This window comes from Seriola lalandi, unplaced genomic scaffold, assembly GCF_002814215.2.
Source record: "Seriola lalandi dorsalis isolate HSWRI2012SDOR001 ecotype SW California unplaced genomic scaffold, Sedor1 jcf7180002054358, whole genome shotgun sequence".
NCBI lineage: Eukaryota > Metazoa > Chordata > Actinopteri > Carangiformes > Carangidae > Seriola > Seriola lalandi.
Window position 1 is genome coordinate 154,875 of NW_019524911.1, and position 21,966 is coordinate 176,840.

The following is a 21,966-nucleotide window of genomic DNA, read 5'->3' on the forward strand; positions in this document are numbered from 1 at the left end:
CAACCAGTTCTCCACTAGTTCTCCAACAGAACGAAAGAAAAAAGAAACAGATATTAACACAGAACTACATAATTTCTGCTTTTTACAATTAAAACTAGAAGGAATAAAAAACCAGGGCTCAACAAATGACTGTTTTATATCCGCCTAGTTCTTCTCAGCAGGTCCTGCACGCTTCCCGTCACACAGCTCAGTCAATCACTTACATGTATAATTGGTAAATAAATTAATTAGATTAAGGCGTATTAATGAGGGGTGGATGTGATCGGACCCCAGCGTTCATTTATTTAGTATGTTAGCTTGTTTTCTGGTTCCATCTGCACGTCGCCTGCAGAGCCAAGTGACTGTTGGCGTTGTGCCAAACTCGTCGTCAACGTCTAACTCTGTCCACAGACGCTACTGATTACGTATGTTACACACAGCAGCAGTGGTGTCAGCTGGGAACGTCGCACCACAAGGCGGTTTTAATCTATAGATGATGGGTATAGATGATGTTTGGAGCTGCACGCCGTGTGTGACTGACGCTAAAAACAGACGATCGCTGCACATGTAAAGATGACAGACACTGGAGTGGTTTATTCCAAAGAGTCAGTCTGTTGAGTTGTAGAAATAGTCTGTTACAAGTGAAAGTCCAGCATTCAAAGTATCAGCATCAGAATACACTTGAAGTACCAAATGTAAGTGCTCATTCTGCAGAACATAATATATAATATCTATAATTACTGATGCATTCATGTGTAAGCATGTCTGTTGGACAAAACAAAACAGACTCTGTTTGACGTCACCTCAGGCTCTTTTTTTTGATGTTGTATAGATCACATTGAAATTCCCTCATTTTGTGGTCGCTTGTTTTCCTTGTCAATAGCCCAAAGAGTTTATCTCTTGAAGAAAAAAAAACATTATTTCTTGAAATACTGGAAAAGCCAATTTCCAGCCTTTTTTTCAGAGTTTTCATACACTAAAGGACGTCTAGGTTCACTGCTTCCTGTAAAACCTCAGTGCTTTTACATATCAATCTGACATTTGGTCCATTTGTGGAGCAGATGTAGGGGAACCAGTAAAGGTCACACCTAAAGATTTTATCATTGAGATTTTTAGCAAGTTTACTCTAAAACTCAAAAATAGGAATGATTCTCATTGGTGTATTTATTGTTCTTTATTTTCATGGAGATCGATTTAACGATACAACTGTTTTGTTCAATTGCCCCTCCTCCCACTGCCCTCGCTTCCCTTTTCCTTTATGTATTTTGTCATTTCTTCTACATGTCATCATCTTCCTCTCCCTCCATCACCACCTGTGATTTCCTTTCTCACCCTCAGATATATCCATCTCGCCTCTACTCTCTCCTTCCACCTTAAACCTCTTGTTCCTTTGTTAATCCCTCTTTTCCTTGGTCTCGTTCTCTGCCCTCTGACCCCTCCTGTCTGTCTGATTCCTCCTCGTCTTTCCTCTTTTTTTCCCTCCTCCCGTCTTTTTCTCCATCTTATTTTCCTCAGAACTTCCTCTTGGTTCAGACCATCGGCATCTCCCACCCTCCATCCAGACTCCAATTTATGCTGCTCTGTCGTTTCCACGGTAACAGAAGACCACTGGTATGATGGGAAATCTGCTCCAGAGCCAACAATGACAAACACACACACACACACACACACACACATATGCATGCATGCATGTACAGCAACAAACACAGTTATGCAAACATTCATCAGTGTGTGTGAATATACTGAATAAGTGCTTGACCAGAACAATTTAAATCTGTTTAATCGGGGGTCCAACCACTTTCAACATGTCACCACTCACATCTACAGACCAGGAACAAACCTGTGAATCCTGCACAACTCTGTGATGTACTATGTGTAAAGGATTCCAGTGTTTAAGTGTCTGTGAACCTGTAGAACATGTTACATGTTGAAGACAGTCAGAGACACAGTCAGGAGAATCTGAACACAGATCGGTCTCATGCTCTCATGACTTCAACTTGTCAACAAACATAAACAGATCTCAGATCAGAGTGCAAAGTCTTTTCTCGACCCGTTCATGTCAATGATGAAATTCACCATGAGATAATGAGAGCAGCTGCCACCTGGAGTCACCAAAGTCCTGTAAACGGCAGAAGTGTCACACATCACCGTTTACGCGACTGTGTCGTCTACGTTACTTTATGACTGAAGGTTGCCTCTTTTTTTTGGCATCTAATAACTACATTTTCACAATTCAGACATGTGTGTGTGAGGAACAAAGAAAATAATGTTCAAACAAATAAATGCATGTGCCACTTCTTCACCTTTAAAACTAATTCAATATAATGACAGGAATGCAACGATACTGACAAAAACTAATGAATGCATCAGTTGTTTTCTCACAGCACATTAACACCTTCAAAACAATAGCTGTTATAATGACACAAACACTGAAGCCAAAATAAACTCAGGCCGAGTGTAAGACACTGGATTTAAATTCAGTCTGTGTTATCACAGATTTCTTACACACCGTAATCAGATTTTTCAATTACATTTTAATAAAACCGGTCAACAGTTGATTGTGCCGTCAACATGGTAACATGATGTTCACCATCGTTTGCTTATTCGCACCAAACAAAACATTAGATCTCTTACACAGTGAAGTTCGTTAAGAAGGTTGTTTGAAATTAAGCAAAGTTCACTGCAGAAGATTATACTGTAGAACAAGCTTGAAGAATGAAGTTCATACATGTGGGTTTTTGACCATGTTTTTTAATATGTACACTACCAGGTAAAGGTTTTACGACACCACCATGTTGCCATATTTTATTGAAATTTCAGCTGCTCAACCAGAAAAATCTAGAAACGGTACAAAGATCAGTGGTAAACTGTCCATTGTAAAAATTCAACCTGCAAGTGCAACACATTTGTGGGAACTTCTGCAACAATGTTGGGACCAACTTTCTGAACAATGTTTGATTTGCATTGTGTGTTCAGCTGCTGGATGAGTCAAAAATGTAAATTAAATTTAGTTTAACAAGAAGATTCAATGATTGATTGTTTTTAAAATCTATTATTTATTTGTTCGGTGCTTTAATTTCAAAAACACTGACACATTACACCAAGTTAAATAACTATATAAATTTGACTGGTACTTTACATATGAAATATTATTTTGTTTGAAGCCCCTGAAAAGTTTAAGTATTTCTCGATAAATTTAAATATTTGTGACTTAAGCAACAATGAAGATTAAAGTTCAGGGAATCAAAGTTAGAGTTACTTATAACCTGATGTCATGTTTCATCTCTGGGTTGGTGATGTACAAACAGGTGTGAGGGGGTTCAGGGGTGATTATTTGTGCAAACAACACTCCCAGTAGTTGTCTTGGCAAACCTATGACCATCCACTTATTCTACAAGTCCTCCAAAGACTGAATCTGGATCTGAATAGTCTGGATAATTTTCTAACTGATACTCATGCTGACTACATACAGAGACTACTGTGGAGATTTATTCTGTGTCATCACACCTGCCTTTGTCCGTTTCACTGTGGCAGATATAGTTAAACACAACAGAAGATGAGGTGAGGTGGAGGAAGTGTGAATGAAATGTGGTTGCACTGCACTGCACTGCACTGTAATGTAATGTTCAGTAAATGTCTTAATATATATTATAAAATCTGCTTGTCTCCAGCTCGTTCTTCTGATTCACTCTAACTTCTTTCATGTGTTTGTCGTCTGTTGATGCTTTATTGTGTGGGAGCTGTCACAGAGTGTGTGTGTGGGGCTGCAGTGGAAAACACACACAGTACTGAGTGTCAAGTGAAGAACTCTGAAGAGCGGTTTTGAAGCTCAGAGTGAGCTGCTCCACCACCGCCATCTTGGCAGTGCCTGGCTCCGCCTAATTCCTGGCTCAACTTAAGGATGGGCAAAGAGGTGGGGCATGTGTAGCAGCTGTAAAGCTGGGCATTTTAACATGGGAGTCTATGGAGATTGACTCACTTTTGGAGCAAGTGGCCATTAGAGGAACTGCAGTTTTTAAAACAACTAAGTAAGTTGACGTCCAACTCTTATCTTCAAAAGTAAAACTCCTCTCAGGACAAAGTTTATCAGCTGGAGCGAATGAATGTCCAGCAGGAAATCTGTGGCTGTTTCCTGTTCAATGTGCAGCCAGTGTCCAAAGATCCTCAGTGAGAGGCATTTCTCTACAAAATGAATCTGATACTGCGAGTTGAACTGAATGATTTTGTGCTGTAATATCTGTAACATTCTCCAGTTAAACTTTCATTCACACAAGATCAATAATTAAAAGGGATCAAGTTAATAATTCACAATCAGGACCAGCATCAGGTCTCTACAGCTGTTATTTCAATGTGTCAGATACATATTTAATCGACATGTCTTCTCAGATACAGATTTTGGTCATTTTCAACTTTAAGAGATTGAAAACTAGATTCAGATTTTAAGCAAAACGTTATCGATCCTAACGTTATCATAACAAAATCTCCTCCAGCCGCAGCATAAGTCAACTGAATCTGTGTTTCCATGAAAGAAACAAGTGGTTTTCTGTCCACGTACAGTAAATAAGAACAAAGGTGTAAATCACTGACAAGGCATTAAACTGTAAAAACACAAACTGGCCTGATAGACACGTTGGTCTAAGTGAACAAAGTCGACAGAAACGCTGAAACTTTGACATAAAGAAATCCATCGCTCTGCACTGGAGGCCGTATGATGGGTGAAGTGTAGACTGGAGCTCATTTACAACATGTCCAAGTATAAGGAGAGGAGAGGAGAGGAGAGGAGAGGAGAGGAGAGGAGGCGAGAGGAGAGGAGAGGAGGCGAGAGGAGAGGAGAGGAGAGGAGAGGAGAGGAGAGGAGAGGAGACCCCTCTTTCCTCACCCCACAGTAGATGCTGGGTGGAAGTGCATCAATTTAACCACCTCTGCATCTCTGAGTGTCTGACAGACAGAGAGGAAACACTGGGAACAGACTCAGTTTGTGTTGCACTGACTGATGGAGGAAAAGGACATGTGACTGACAGAAAGACGAAACATGATGGATGCCGCTCCAGGCGAAGACACAACACATCCGAAGTGACTGTAACTGTCCGTGTCTTGGAAAGACACATGGATAAAACACACCTGACCAAACACACACATCTCACAGATTCGGACACACAGTATTGAACTGAAGCGCTGGCTAACAGACACACAACAACTGACTAACACCATGGCTGCAGACGAATCTGACAGGAAGTGGAGGTGAACAAACCTCCATCACTGCAGTGTCACCTCCTCACTTCTGAAGAAATCTGTCCAGGAGACCCTGAACAACATTTCACACGTTGCTCATCAGATGTCAGTAAATCAAGGTTGTGTTTCTACCTGCTGAGACTCTCTGGCAGAGGGTCACACTAAAAACCCAGCATGCATTGCTCCATACGTGGGCAACTGTGGACAGCTGATACTCTGAGATCATGTGCAGAAAAGCAGCCAATAGCAAACCCCAGTTTTTTTCCATTGGATAAATAAGAAAGTGAGCATGTTGCATGTACTGGACTTTTAAGTCCCTCTTCAGACATGTTATAAACTATGTTAAAATACTCTTTGTTTAACATGCTGGAAGCAGATTTTTTGATCAGGCGTTGAGCCCCGCCCACCACTGCTGCTTCCTCCAGGTGGACAGGTGAGACAGCAGAGAGTATCAAGATGATTAGAGGAGGGAACATCACAGAGATTCAGCCACATGTTTGAGCCTCAATCAGACCCAGACTCACATGAGGAGTCTGTTGAGACCAGAACCAGAGACTAGCAGACGAATCAGAACGGTTTAGCATAGTTAGCATCTTAATGTTGTTTGTTAGCTTGTAACTGGCAGTTGTGCTAATGCAAACTCTCACTCTCTGTACTGACAGGGTTTCGAGTTTATTTTGCCCGCCTCCATCCTCACGAGTTTACGGGATTGGTTCCTTAGTTACATGACATATAAACCCCAGGCTGTCTGAATCAGTTTTTACGAGGCTGTCCCATCCAGACCACCCGTACCATATGACACAGCCCCCCCCCCCCATCTGCATTTTGCATTTTACACACAGGTAAATATGTTGACTCGTCAGAGTTGAGTGCAATCTATATTCTAGCTCAGTGTATGACCTCGATGTTTTGTATCTGTACTTTTAATGAAGGCGGTTGGTGTGCAGATTAAATACAGGGGAAATGTGGACGAAATGAGGCCCCAGGGGAAGAGCAGGCCATGGAAATCAGGAGGGTTTGCATGTGTGAGATTGTCTTTGTCAGCAGAGCAGAGAATAATAATTCCCTCTGCAGAGAGAGAGTGTGCAGCTAATCAAGTATCAAGACATTTACATGTGACCTGGAGGATCACCTCCCTCCCCTGGTTACAATGACAGGGGTGGTACCTATTATTACAATTCATTACACGCCGCCTGCTGTCCTCTGTACATGTGGCGCTACTGCAAGAATCAGCACAGTCTCATAGCAGACAGGAACTCTGACGGGGCCTCTCGTTGAGTCAGATTAATTCAAATATGTTGACGGTGATGAATGAGGTAATGTAAGGCAGCGGTGATGCAACATGGGTGAAAGACGAGGGCGATAACAGTGAGCTGAGTCTGAGAACAGTGAGCTGTGAGGAGGGCGAGGGGGAGGGGGTCAGTGATGTGTTCCTGTCAGTGAGAGACCTACAGGCAGAACCATGTTTCATCTGGATCCATCCAACTGACTGACATTACCATCGCTAATGTGCTCGTCCCTCTCAGTCTTACTAAGCAGCAATTAAATTAGTTGAGCCACTTTTGAAATAGTTAATTATTTAATTTGTAAAATAATCATGTACAATCAATAATCATTGATACTACAGCATCTGGGCTTGTTTTTAATGACATTACTGATGGTGTCCTCTCTACTTGTGAACTAGTATTGTGTTTGTTTGTATTATTATTATTATTATAAACAATCTCTGATTCGTCTTGCCTCTGAAAGAGAAAGAATGAAATTGCCACATTTTCGTCTTTTTTTATTGATGCTCAGTAACGTGGTGACAGATTGGGGAATTATTCGATGTCTAACGCTGCTGTATTTACTTCTTACATAGTGCACATTTTGTCTCAGAGTCAACAACGTCCAGCGCCACCGACCACAGAAGGAAAAACTTCCTGAAACCACATCCCCTCCCTACCCAGCGGGACACCACTATGTACTGGAAAACAATCCTCCCAGCTGAGAGAGATTAGCAGTGAAAGCAGCAGTCGCACAGAGCAATAAAACTCACAGCAGGCCCGGTTCATGTGGTGGAAAAAAAAAACCCAACATCCCCAGAGCCCAGGCCTCTCATGCTCCAAAGCTGCTAAGCTAATTAGCCCCGGTCCCAATCTAATCTGTGGATGGCTGCGAGCTGCTTCTCATGTCTTTCAGCCTGAGGTAATGGACAATAATTAGCACCATTGATTTCCTACAGTGTGGAGGAGTGGAGGGGGGCGGCTGTTAATAGTCCTGATGTGAACAGAGAGGAGAGGGAGACACGAGGGTGATGGACAGATGAAATCCACCGCAAATAACACCATTAAAAAGAATCAGCGAGTCACCACACAAGCAGAGTGTTGGACTGTGGGACAGTGATGGGAGAGAAAGAGAGAAGATGGAAGAAGCTACTGTGAGATTTCTACAGAATAAATAATACAAAAATTAAAAAAAACTGCTTTTCTCAAAACTGAAGTGAGAGGAGGAGGGAGAGACTGAGGTTCATAAAACTGTAGATCTACTGCAAAAGAAGAAGAGATGGAGGAGCTGGAGACGAAAACAGGTTGCAAATGAGGTCCAGCAGATGCTGTGGAACCGATCAAATGACATTAAAATAGAGGTTATAATCTAAAAAAAAAAAACCTTACACTTTCCAACATCATTCATAATTCAGGTTTAACAGATGCTTGATGTATCTTCTGTTCTGTGCATTTATCAGCTGTTCGACAACAGCATTCCTTTCATAAATCTCATACAGGGGGCTGATGGCGAGCCCCCACCCCACCCCACTGATCTCTGTCGGCTTCCCTGATGTTTCCCGTTTCAGATTTGAGTTGTAAATATTTATTTCTTCTGATGACAGAGGCAGAAGTGATGAGACTGAAGCTACGTCAAGGCTGGTTTGTCACAGAGTCTGGCAGACATGATAAACAGAACAAAGCTACAGTGACATCTTCAGAAACAAAGATTGAGGCTCAGGGAGGATCAGGATCAGACATGGTTCATTCATTTCATGATGACTATCTTCATATTTTGTGCCAACAACACCAAACAAACAGTAGCAATGAATTCTTGTGTTTAACCGTCTTTTTTCAGTAGGAACCAACGAGCTTGGAACTGAGAGCCACAGACAGACGAGGTGAGTCAGGAAGTGTTAAGGGACTAAAACACTGTTGGTTTGAGTTTGTACAACACACCAGGTTTATCTCTATTCCTGCTTGAATCATTTCTGTACGTATAATTTATATAAAATTCGTCCCAGTTTTCTGTTTGCCGTTGGGTCGGTGCACCTTTAGTTATGGCGTCATATGTTTGGACCTTGGAGTTTGCACCTATTGCAAATATACAGCAGTTTGTACATTACACTATATGTTTGTGAGATGTTTTAAAGATGTATTAGGAAGCAAAGGACTTGGAGCTAAGATCCACAAACAGACTGACAGACTGGCCTACAGCACCAGAGAAAGGAGGGCAAAAATGTCCCACCTACTTTTGCTGTGAGACCAACATTTTTCATGACTTTGTGTCTCACCCAAAACACAATGTCAAGCGTGCACAGGTGAATGGAGGCTTCCAGGAATCCACTTGGTTGTGGTGGTGGTTCCCTGGAGTGGCACAAAACTGGAACGCTGCATCTCTGATTTATGACATGCACAAACACTCCAACACCCACGAGTGGCCAAAAGCTATTGGTGAAACCGGCTGCATGTGAGCTGCATCAGCACATGAAATGAGTTCAGCACACAGCTCGAGGCCATTCACTGGACGGCCGTTCTCCCGTTCAATTAATTAGCGTGTCGTACCATGGAACAGTATGAGACAAAGATGAAAAACACACAATTAAGTCCACAATTGGAAATGTATATGCATGTCAGAGTTGGAATGTTGCTGTGAATGCACAGTAAAGTTGAATCCTGTCCATTAAAACTGTACATTGGTATTATTCACACACACAGACTTCATGTTTGTCTGCAGGCAGGGTAAAGCAAGAGCTACAGAACTAATATGCATACATTTATAGTTACTGTTAAGCCATTTGTTTGACTTTAACTTTAGAGTTAATTTATTTCCTGAATGCATAAAAATGCTGAAACCTAAAAGGTGTAATCAGGAAAATCCAAGGTCTCTGTCTGTCCTTCGTCACGGTGAGAAAGACAAAAGACAGCACCGGGTGTCATGGACGGATGGCCTCATGGATGGATGAAAGAGATGTGAGGAATGAATGAAGTGATGAATGGACCTAGCAGGGCATGGCGGGGAAAGCTGCGCTAACTATGCTAAGCTACTTCATCACCCCATGTCTGATGATACGTGAGTTAATCACCAATGTGTGTGTTGTGTTTTCACCACCCATCCCGCCACAGACACACAAAGCATCCTGAGAGCACAGGTTTGGCTCTTCACAGCGCAGACACGAGGACCGTCAGAGCTTCAGAATAAAACTCATTTCACACATTCAGTAATCCCGTGCAAACCAACGTTTCAGAGGACAAGCTGCTTCAGCAGGTTTCCAGTACCCACAGCTGCTGGCATCACAACAACCTGGGGTTAAATGGTGGTGGATGTGCAACACACCTGTCAGTTACTACAGGGTTAGAAGGAGGCTATAGCTTTATCATCATATTCCTGTGACACTGCCACACTCATGATGGACAGTTGAAAAATAAATAAATAAATAAATCGAAGCAGCATATGTCGTCTTTTTATTCCAGACATTCCTTTTTGTCAAAACCTGCTGCCTACATTACCCACAGTGCACCTGGACTTCTGAGAGTTGGGTGGTTGATTAGGGTGTGTTATGCTAGAAGTAGCCTGGAGCCTGCAGCAGAAATGAGGAACAGGCCAATATGTGAGGTTCTGGTAAACTCTCTTCTTCCTAACTCCACCTCCACCCCACCCCCCCGGTTTGTTTCAACTTTTCACACTTGACCCTCTTTGACTCAGGTGACATCACCTGAGGACATTTATCAAGAGAATCTGTGAACAGCACATGATCTTTGCTGTAGAAACAGTGTCCACTTTGTCCTTGTGTATTTGCATATCTCCCTGCGGAGTCAGCAGGATAAAGTAACAGCACAGTTCTTTTAAGGACGAGCACAGTTTTAATACCATCAACATAACGCTGATGGATTCTATACTCGCTGGTCAATAAATACCATTATGTGTGGACACTAATGGGAGTAATAAGGTGCAGGAGAAACTAAAGAAGAATCCTTGATGGAATTCGATCACGGGAGGAGGAGAGGTCAAACCAGAGTGATTAGACCACTAAACTAATGTTCACCATGTTATCTGTGAGAGAGTATGATGCTTTTATCACTCAGTCTCCACTAACTGATGCTCCCACCTCAAGTAGTTTAAAAGAAAAACTCTGCACTGGAGGACGATGTCATAGAGACTCTCATAGCACTTTGTTACAGCTACTTTCAGACAACAGTTTTATATCTGCACCATTAGCATCATTTGATAAAAAATATTTCGTTCTTTAAAAACACTTTCAATGACATAATTTACATTTACAATTTACATAATTTCAACCTAACACGGCAGATGTGAGCATAGTTAAAGATCTTCCAAATGGTCTTTGGGGTTAAAGACGTTAAAAGACGTTTTTCTTGGCTGAAAGAAACACTCATATTGATACCTCTCATGTCTGTGCAGTAAACACGGAGCTACAGCCAGCAGCTGCTTTGGTTAGCTTAGCGTAAAGACTTAAAACCAGCTAAGCTAACCAGCAGCTGGTATGGTTAGTATAAAGACTGGAAAATATGAAAAATGAACAGCTAAGCTAACCAGCTGCTGGTATCAATCTGAACATGGAACTCTCACAGAGAAGTAGAAGGAGAAGTTGAAACCCTGATTATTTAATCATACAGACAAGACATTTCTGAAGATGACAGATGACCTTTAGTGAAACTTCACTTTAAGAGAAATAAAGTGGAACAGAACAGCACAAATTTACATATGAGAAAAACACGTGGGCTGAAGAAGTCATTCACTGGCAGAGGAGGACAGACACACTTCCAGCCTCACTGACGACAGAGTTTACTGAGAACCTGCAGGATATCTGTTTAGCATAACCAAGCTGGAGACATGAAGACTCGCTGATCTGCACCAGGTTCTGTTCTCAGTGCAAAGCCTCAAACGCTGAGTTAACTAACTAACCATAAAATATGTAAGGTTCCTGCTGTTGAACATGCTCTCTCTCTGAGCTACACTGCAGTTAACCTCACCTGTACGTACATAATCAGTAAGCTATACGTTTAAACAGGTGGATCATGTGCAGCAACACTTTTGCTGTTAGAAACCAACGTCTGGACTTTTACTGGACTTTTCCCTGTCGCCTCACATGAGCCGGTCCAGCTCTGCTGTGGAGGACAATCATGCTTTTATTCATTTCAACAATTATGTTACTGGTCACACTGAGTCCATTAATGGGCAGGGAGCCTTCCTGTGGTGTCCCATCACTGCACTGACCCGCGACCCTGAACACTCCCAACACCATCCATCCCGGACCACTTACTAAAGTTACTGCAGGACAGAGTCAGAGAGGACCAACAAAAAGTCTTCATCACTGATCACAACACGGTACACATTGACTGCTGCTTATACAAGTCAATCGGTTCAACATCTAGTCCATGACGGCCTGACAAAAACTACAAACACCACGGTCTTTGGTTTCTCCTGATGGAAAATCCATACAACAAGTCTCAAAAGAAAACCAACCAGTCCTCAAATCAAGACCAACAAGTCTAAAGTCAATAATAAAATTACTTAAACCATTATTTAAGCATTAATCAAACTTGTTGAAATATAAATGTCAATTGCATATAAAACTGTAAACACTGGAGATTTCTTTGAAGGACACCTGGAGACAGGAGAACATGAGAATAAAGTTACCACCAGTCACGTAAATAAGACGTGGACCAACATGAAGCTCACTGCAGTATATTATCACTCATCTGATGAAAGACAAAAGCAAAAGCCTGTTCATGACAGAAACATCTAGAGGAGGAGGCAGTGGTGAAGCAGAGAGGAGAGGTGAGACCACAGGAAGGAAGGTAGCTGGGTTTAACTTTACACCTCATGTGTGTGAACTCACTGGATTAATTAGACCTGACAACACTCACTCACAACAATGACAAGACTCTCAAAATACATTACACAGACCAGGTGTTTCACCTGCAGGCTGTCTTTATTTACTATGACCTGTATTTCTCCAAATTCCCAAGAACAAACCCAAACTTCATGCATCATATTTCCCTCCTAACAGACCAGTTATAACCTAGTCAACACTGTTGTAAAGGGACAGTTCAACTTTTTTCTGAAAGGGGCTCATGCGCTGAATTGTAACACTCCTCCACAAAAAGGAGCTGGCAGTTGACTGAGCCAGGACCAGCAAGTCCCAAGCTGCTTGTGTTTCCACTCGCTTAACGCTAAGCTAAGCTAAGCTAAAGGGAGCGAGTCTCGGGCGGCAGACTTTGTGTCTCTGTGCAGGACTTGGCTGGATGTCAGTTGTTTCAAAATAAATTTGCAATAATACGATATCGCCCAGAATGATTTGACTGGAATTTGTTTATACTGAACTGGACTTTGGTTAATCCCTCCGCTGCCCTTTGCTATTACAGGACCGCGCTGACTCCGACTGCTCTGCAAACAACTCTTTGTATTTGGTTGTGTTTGGAAAGGGAGATGGGGACTTTGTGTTGAACCTACTCGCTGCGTTGAGTAAGCTATCCAGCTGCTGGCTGTAGTTTCATATTTCCCGTAAATGTCGAACTATTGCTTAAAATCTAAGATAATAATTAATCTCCCTGTCTTATCTAAGCCTATGTTATTAGACAGGAACTCTCTATTTCTCCATTCCTCTCACACAGTTTCCACCCTTGATGCTTCACAAGAACTGAATTCATGTGTTTCAGTGTTTTGTAGACAGACATATCAAATGGAAATGAATCAGATGCAAAAAGATACATGAATCAGACTTCTCCTTCCCCCTTCTTTTGTTCTGAGCTGTGTTTTTTACTGCCTTACAGTTTGCTGTGAACCAGCAGCTCAGGAAATCTGCTGCTGAGAAAACCGCTGAAGTGAATTCACTTTGTGTCACAGCAGAAACGTTTCACTGCCTCATTGGTCAGGGTGGAAATGTTGACTGCAGCTGCATATTCGCTAAGTATTTTACATGAGCAGTCAATCATACAGTACACTGTCAGCATCAGCAGCACAGAACTCACACAACCTGCAGAATCACAACCCGTTTCCTGAGAGCAAACAGGTGAGATGTGTACCCCACCCTTCATATCCACAGGGACCAGATCCATAAAACTCTCATCTACGACTAAAACACAACTAAACAGATTCATAAAGCGGTATGTGCGTTCTCAGTCATTGCGGAGCGTGCACAAGCCTCACAGTTAAACTGATATGGATGTAGAAAGGCCTTGAATCATCGGCCTCGAAGAACGACGATTTTTCCGACTGTTGCATCAGCATGATGGCTGTGGCGCCCGTCATGTGTCATGTGATCTGTCAGTCATCGTTATCAAACATCAGAACAATAATCAGTGATTAATTCATAGAGCTCACATTAAAAACAGCCTTTACACAGTGCTTCACAGTTCAAAGTAAAAATGAAAAGATCGGTAACAGCGTGATAAAATCCATCACTCATTAATAATTCAAAATTAAGTTTCTAGAAGTGACTGTCTGTGTAAAAGTTTCATGAAAGGCAGCGCTCATTTCTCCCTCTTAACTTCCAATAACACAACGGTGTATGTACAGATGGATTTGTGCTCTGTGCCAGTAAAGGTGCACTCATACACAACATCCATCCTCCATTATAACAAAAGAATCCAGCTGACAACACTCCAGATTATATAAATCTATTTCCCAGTACAGTGGCTGTAAGATGCTGCTGATAAAACACAGGCTGTGACCTGTCACATTCATTAATCTGTGACTCTGTGACTTCACTGGGACATCCAGGATGAGCCTGACTGAAAGAGCTTTTATGAGCGATAAGGAGGAGAATTATAAACTGCTGAGCCACACACATGAACCAGCAGGAACACGGAGAGACAATCAATCAATTTCCTGCTTCCGCGGCCACAGAACGACGGGTGAATGCTAAGAGATGTGTCGGCTAATGATACGTGATAACGGGAGCAGAGCGGCTGATGGAAACAACAAACAGACCCACTAACAGCTGATTAAACTGTAACTGTAAACACAACAAACACTTCATAAAATGCTGTCCGTATCGGGAATCCTGTTGATCGGGTCGAGAGGCGAAAAATATATTGTATTGTAAATATTGTATGTGCACACAGACTTGTCATTAACCTGGATTTATCTTCATCCTGTCAGACAATGTCCTGATTATGAGATATTGATTTTATCTGCGGCTCAGCAGCTACATGACGACAGTGTTAATGAGCAGTGATAGATTTGATCCTGGTTCAGTGTCTGACTGAAACTACATTATACATGTACAGTCCCAGTCAAGTCACTGGTAATATGTATAACATGTTGAATGCCTGTCCTAACAGATGTTGACCGTGACCAACAGGTTTGTTGTTTAGAAGCTCCGCTCTCCCTCTTTTACTTTTTCCTACTTCTGCAGAAAATAAAATGTTCAAACATTTTTAGAGGTGTTTGGAGGCTGTGGTTTGTGTTACTGTTGAACTCGATATAATGCAGCACAAACTACAGCCTCCAAAAACGAACCCACAGAAACTGAACATTAGCACCTTCATGAAGGACGATCTGTTATCTGACTGACTTAGTTTGAGCTGTTGTTCCCAACAAACTGACAAGTGAGCCTCCGAGCATTATGAAATCAGACTGTATAGAATCACGTAATCCTGATTACACTGAAATCAGTGATGATTCCTGTTTACCAGAGAATCACGCAGCCTGCAGACGTAGATGTAACTCACAGCTTCAGTCTGAGACCAGATGAGTCGGAGCCGAGCGAAGAGATTCAGTCTCAGACGGCGTTTCCTGTCAGTCGCTGCTTTACTTTGGCACCAGCTGCAGCTTTTATCGTCTGCTAATTGAATTTCCTCCACACTGCAGCCCATCAACACCGTGTGATATGCCCCACCGTGGCCTCATGATGCGCTTGTGAGAGTGAGAGAGTGTGAATATGAGCGAGGAAAATCCTGACTGGAGATGCGAGAGTGTCACTTTTAGTGAGATCTGGTTTCATCTGTGTTTTTATAAACTGGCACATTTTAGATTCAGCCGACAGCACACGATACTGACATCGATATTCAGAAGATTAAAAAAATCTTACAACCACGTATCAGCACATAATTTTTTTTACATAATTCAAATTCATAAAGTGTGAGAGAGAACCTGACCTTTGTGTTGGGGCTTATTCTGCTCAAAGTCATCAGGACAACTCTTCCTCCATAGTTTTCACATTAAAAGTTTTCCATCCTTCTTTATACATGCAAGCCTTTATTGTGAAAAAACACGAGGAAGTGTTGAGTTTTGTTTAACATCAATCAGGAGAAGAAATGTCTGGAATTAATGAGGATAAGGAAACATGATGTCTGAGCAGAGCGGTGAGTTCTACATGACTCTGCAGTACTGATGAGTTGGTGCTGTGGAAATCGTTGATTTATGGAGTTTGCATAAAGTGAGGAACAGGGGAAATTAGAAATAAAGGCCTAACTCTTAATGCGCCTGAGGTAAATAAAGGCTCCAACCATTGTCTGAGAATTTACTGTTTGAGCGAGTCTGGCTGCAGAAACAGGAGGGAAACCAGAACATCTCTTTTCTGCTGCTGAAGCAGTGAAATGAGGATAAAATGTTATTCTACAGAGATTAGAACTTCTCCGTGTTTGGATGAAACCCAATTATCCAGTTAACCACGGAGACAAACACCCTTCAGCCACATCAGGACACTTTAATCCACATAATGCAGCACACACTCAGAGTACACACTGTAAAGTACGGGTGGCCTGAAGGGACATTTTCCCTAAACACAATTAAGCACAGCTGATTTCTTCCCTCCACCATTTCATGCCGAACCCCAAACCGTCAGCAGACCCTCAACTGTGTCGTTGGGCCTGAGCTTTATTGAGAGGTAATGAGTTTGGATTCGCCTTCGCAGCCGTGTCACTGGAGAAGCGGCTGTGTTAATTAAAGCTCAATCAAATGTTGATGAAAAGCCCAGAGCAGCGGCTCTGTGACAGTCACGGATGATGCACAGGGCCGGAGATCTGTTTCCCTAATTAGTACATTTTCAGAGAGACTGCTGACTCCTCACACATCTGCAAAGAAATCCTCGTTTCTACAGAGTGGCAGAGAGTGAAGTAAAACCTTTTACATCAGCTTCATTCACTGTTCTGATGTCTGGTAAATCCTACAGGCTGAATTCACTTGATTAAAGGTTTCCAATGTAAAGAACAGCAAAGCTTCAGAATCTGGTCACATTGTTTTGATCTTTTCTCTGTAAAAACAACTAGAAAATGGTGCCATACTGTGTTTGTGTTTGTTTTGAATATTAATAATGCAATAACAATTTTACAGCACATGTCCAGGCTGTGCAATGAGGGAAAAACAATTTGATTCACATGGGAGTTGCAATTCTTATCTTCCATTTCCACAAATTTATTTTGTACATCGTTAATAAAGTTTTGTCTTATCATATAGAAAAATATTACTATTGTTATTCTTATGTACTTTAAAAGATAAAATCCTCTAGCGTAACATCTCAGACACTTCAAAAATAGAAGAAAAAAAAGCAAGACAAGCCCTGACACCCCCATGTTGCCTCATGTTCCGTTAACGAATATACAAAACATTTTACACCCTTGATATACATCAGAAAATAATTCAGCTTTGGGAATGATCAGATTTTTAACAGAAGCAGCCTTATCGTGACTTTAAGCAGCTCTGTTCACTCTTTGCAGGCTCTGTGCAACAACCAGACAGCGTACAGCAAACACACACTAGAGCTGTGTAAAGATTATCTTCAAAGATCCATCCAAGATCCAAAGACCATCACTCAGAGAGCAGCTGTAGCAGAGTCAAGCTGAAGTGCAGAGCTAAACGGGCAGCCAACACACACACACACACACACACACACACACACACACACACACACACACACACACACACACACACACACCTTTCTTTCCTATTCATCAGACAGCAACCTTCGTTAGGACCAGTCAGACTAACTGCCAGTTATAATGACAGTTATAATGTGATTCAGTTTGACACACAGCGAACAGAAGTCAGAGTCTGAAACTTGTGCCATTCTCTAAATACAAAAGGTCCAGTTAACACCCAAAACAACAAAAACAACCTGGCTCAGGTGCATTATGGGTAAGAAAAAAAGCCAGCTCGGACTCACCCCTGTCTGTCTCCATCCACCAGGATTCGAACCAGGATCCCTGTGACAGCAACCAGGATGGGGTAGTGGTCAACACTTTCCAGACCTGAAACACAAACATTAGTTTTAATATTGACAGAAAGGTTCATCGAAACTGCACTGATGACACCAGCGCTCTCACCGTGACTGCTGCAACCTTTAAAGATGCTATTCCTGCCAGTCGTTTTAATGTCCGGTTGCCTCATATGTTGAAATGTGAGACAAACTACTGAGTTTTACTGTTTCGATTTTTGCACTTCAATGAATGAAACCCTGTAATGAGTCAGTTAAATGAAAATTCAGGTTTTTTTTACAAACCCGTGTGTTTATAACTCCAACAGCATTGACATTTTGAGTGATGAGACACAGTGACATCACTTCACACAGAGTCTAGTCGTGTACAAAACAAAATCCATCAGATGGTGACAGAGCTGGTAAACAAATCCCCCAGTTTTATTATATTATCTAAACAACATATTAAAAACATAAAATCTGTAAAAACTAAAAGTGAAAGCTCCCAAAATGTCTGTGAACTTCAGAGGAGCTGGGAGGTGTATGGTTTTTTTTTTTTAACCTGTGGACAGAAGTAGACTAGCTAATTCCCCTTGTTTCAGGTCTTTATGCTAAGCTAAAGTAGCCGTTTCCCCAGCAAAAGGTCTTTATACTAAGCTACAATAGCCGTTTCCCCCTGTTCCCTCTGTTTATGCTAAACTACAATAGCCGTTTCCCCCTTTTTCCAGTCTTTATGCCAAGCTAAATTAGTTGTCCCCCGCTGTTTCAGGTGTTTATGCCGACCTCAGCTACCTGTTAAAGTTAAAAGGACACTAACAGAAAAGATTCTCATCTGAAGTTTTATCCTAAACATCTCTAACAACCAAAGTCACTGTGTAAATGATCATGTCACTGTCGGGAATGAGGAACACAAGATAATTCAGTATATTTCCTCCTCTCAATCCTCTACTCCATCATTTTCACCACCAGGCTTCATGAGTAATCTAACAGTTATTAATCTCTCGTCCTGCTCAGAGTCTCACTCAGTTTCCTGCTGCTGACAGAAATGACTTTTTTTACATGCTCCAGTAAACCCCCACCTCCCAAATAGAGCCAGAGCAGCTCAACTTCAGCGGAGCCATCACCGTTCCTATTAGTCCATCAACAGAATAAGTTCCTGCTCCACTGAATGGATTCACATGTTTATCCAGTTGCTTGCTAAGTTAGTGTGTGACCATATTCCTAATACCTCCACTTTTATACTGGATGTCCATATTAAAATGTTGCCACGGTTTCTAATAATTTACTAGAAATGAACTGATATGTACCTGTAAATTCAGAGGAAATCTTATGAAAAGAGATTCAGAATTTTGCAATAATTATAAGCCTAATTAGTTCATTCCAGTTTATTAATAGTGTAACCAGAGAGTATTTTAGTTAGTGCTGAACTGAACATGCAAAAATGTGAAATTTAATACAACTAATTAAACTCAAATAGTTTAGAGAACTTCATCTGTTTCCTGTAACACGGGCCAAATTACGCTTTGTTAAAGAAACTCTCTGTGAAATTAAGTGCTAATGGAAAATGGCTTCACAAAATTAAAACTTCAAATATGTGTGCGTGTGCGTGTGTGTGTGTGTGTGTGTGTACCTGGCAGTCTTAAGTTGACAACACGATCAAACAGGTTCTTCTCTGCTGTTACTCTGTTTAACACCTGGTTCAACAGCTGCAGAGGAAGAGACATCAAGTATTAATATGTTTTTCAGCAATAAAAGCAACCAACTTCTTACACACACACACACACACACACACACACACACACACACACACAGTTCAGGGCTCATATTCATCAAACTGCTTAAACTAAAACGTTGGACTCAAGTGAAAGTTCAAAATCAAAATCTTCACTTTTACTCAAACTTCAGAATAAAAGCTTTTAATTTGAAAATGTACCAGAAATCTGAAAATGTGAACCATCCTGTTAGATTTCATGTGGAGCTTCAGATGTGGTTGAACGACTGGTTGTTCAAACAGCTTCTTTTCTAGCATGACCTGCCTTTAACCCAGAGTAACCCCACGTAAACAAGAGAAATCCGTGGGCGAACCCAGTACACCCATCACACTGTGACGTTTGCGTTTCCTGGCGTGGATCACCTGAGCCAGTCGTCTGAGGAGCAGCTCTGCGGAGGGGCGGGACCAGTCCAGGAAGATCTCAGGGACCAGAGTGACGGTCATCTCCAGCACACGCAGCAGGCTGACTGACAGGTCGAAGCAGGTCGCGCACACCTGGAACAGGGTTTTACATGTTCAATCAACACACCAGGTGACTCGGCATGAAGTAGGTAACCCTGAATACGAACCTATGACACACACTGATCTGAGAGTGAGAGCAGCAGATTAAGCCAGCAGGATTGATACATTAACAGTAAGTGAAAGGATTTGTATTTTGCTTCCTACTTTTCTTTTAATGAGAATAATGATGTAAAGACTCCATGGAAACAGACAAACCTTATTTTCTATCATTTTCTATCACTCGAGTCACATTACTTGGGCTAGAGCCATGAATCTGATCACTTTAGACGCAACTTGACAAAAACACAAACGACTTGCAGCTCGACACCATTGACTCATGAATTCACTTGGACAAACAGAATAAAAGATTCAAAACTGGATTTAGATTTAATACATTTCTGTTACCTTCAGCTGACGAGTGTCCACAAAGTTCCTCTCTGGACGCTCTGCTGCCTGCTGGATCTGAAAAGAGAGAGAGGGAGGAAGGAGGGACATCATCACAGTCAACACACCTTTAAATCATCAAGGATTTGAAAAAGCTGAATTTTAAAACTTGAACTTTAATATTTCTGTTGACTTTCCCAATTTCACCTGCATGAAATTCAGACAAGTCTTTACTGAAGTCACCAAGTTAATCTACTGTGACACGCAGCTTAAAGTCAGACTTCTAAAACCCTTATCTCTGTCCACTGACTGACAGAGTGAAGCAGCTTTCTGTTGAATAATTACAGCTGGAGCAAGAAAACTTTATTGGTCACTTTGACGAACAACAAATCCTGCAGACAGTCAAACTTCCAGACAGCCGCAGCGACTCGTGTTTATTCTGTCGTAATATGAACGTGATGCACAATAATACATCCGCTCAGCAGCAATAACACTTTACACTACAATAATGTTTAATAGACCTTTCTAACATGCTAATGTTTAGCAACCACAGTGTCGACCATGTTCTCCAGCTTAGTTATTCTTGTTAGCATGCTAACATTTGCTAATTAGCAGTAAACACGGCTGCAGCTAATGGGAATGCCAGTAGTTCTGCAGGTATCTTGTAATAAACCAAAGTATTGGACAAATTAAACCTGATGATGACGATCGAGGAAAAGTCAGAGGATCAGCAGTTATTATAGTTAAACATGAACGTCTGAACCACATTTCATCACAATCCATCCAACAGCTGTTGAGACTTTTCGGTCTGGACCAAAGAGGAGGACCAACTCACAGACATTATCATCTCACTAACATGGCTAAAATAACAGCAAAGAGAAGCTAATGCTTAACGCGGAGCTGCTCTCTGAGCAGTTTATGTGTGAAGTGAAACCCAGTGTGTCTCTGAGGAAACAACAACTAATGCCGCAGTGCTGCAAATAACAGATATTCCCACAGGAATGTGATCAATTAGAAAACTAAGTGCTGTGAGGTTTGATGATTCAGAGTCTTACTGAGGATTTATCCAAAAGCCAAAATGATCTTATTAGAGGGAAACAAAGAGCACGCCTTACTCTGTTTTTACATGTGGGCTTCATCCTGTATCTGACTCTACCAGCCAGTCAAGATGTCTTTAAAGGATCACTCCACTGGATTCAGCCCAGAAAACCTGGACTGCTGTTACACGAGTCACATTCCTGACAAACATCTCCCCACGTATGGAAGTGTTGATGTCAGTTTCTAGAAAGGTTCGATGGTTTCAGCTCATTTTAGTGCGAAATCGAAATGAACTCACTGAGACATGAAACTTTTTCACCATGGTTAATGCATCGTAATCAAAAACACTGGTTTTCATTAAACCTACTTCACATTAAATCATATCAAAATGGCAGCGTGGTGCTGCATGTAGATGCTGAGGTGAAGGTCTGACAACAGGAAAATATTTCAAAAGCTGAAACGTGGCTGAATGTTTTGGTAAATGACAGTGTAAGCAGATGGACGTTATTTGGCTTAAACATGAAAAACCACTGAATGGGCCTTTAACCTTTTTAACACCACCTCTGAGTCAGTTGATAACGCTGCTATTTCAATCACTCTGAAGTATCTGTGAAGCCAAGTGATGGAAATACTGCTGAAACTTTTATGGAAAACA

General features: G+C 41.6%; 1 protein-coding gene across 1 annotated transcript in view; it reads right to left on the reverse strand.

Moving 5' to 3' along the window:
- Positions 1-21,966, reverse strand: part of rnf123 (ring finger protein 123) — a 121,821-nt gene that overhangs the window by 68,040 nt on the left and 31,815 nt on the right. Inside the window, exons 31-34 of the mRNA XM_087174504.1 lie at positions 20,295-20,351; positions 19,752-19,883; positions 19,248-19,323; positions 17,588-17,672 (exon numbers count right to left, since the gene is read on the reverse strand). Of these exons, the coding sequence (XP_087030630.1) occupies positions 17,588-17,672; positions 19,248-19,323; positions 19,752-19,883; positions 20,295-20,351 (350 nt within the window). The remainder of the gene's footprint in view (positions 1-17,587; positions 17,673-19,247; positions 19,324-19,751; positions 19,884-20,294; positions 20,352-21,966) is intronic.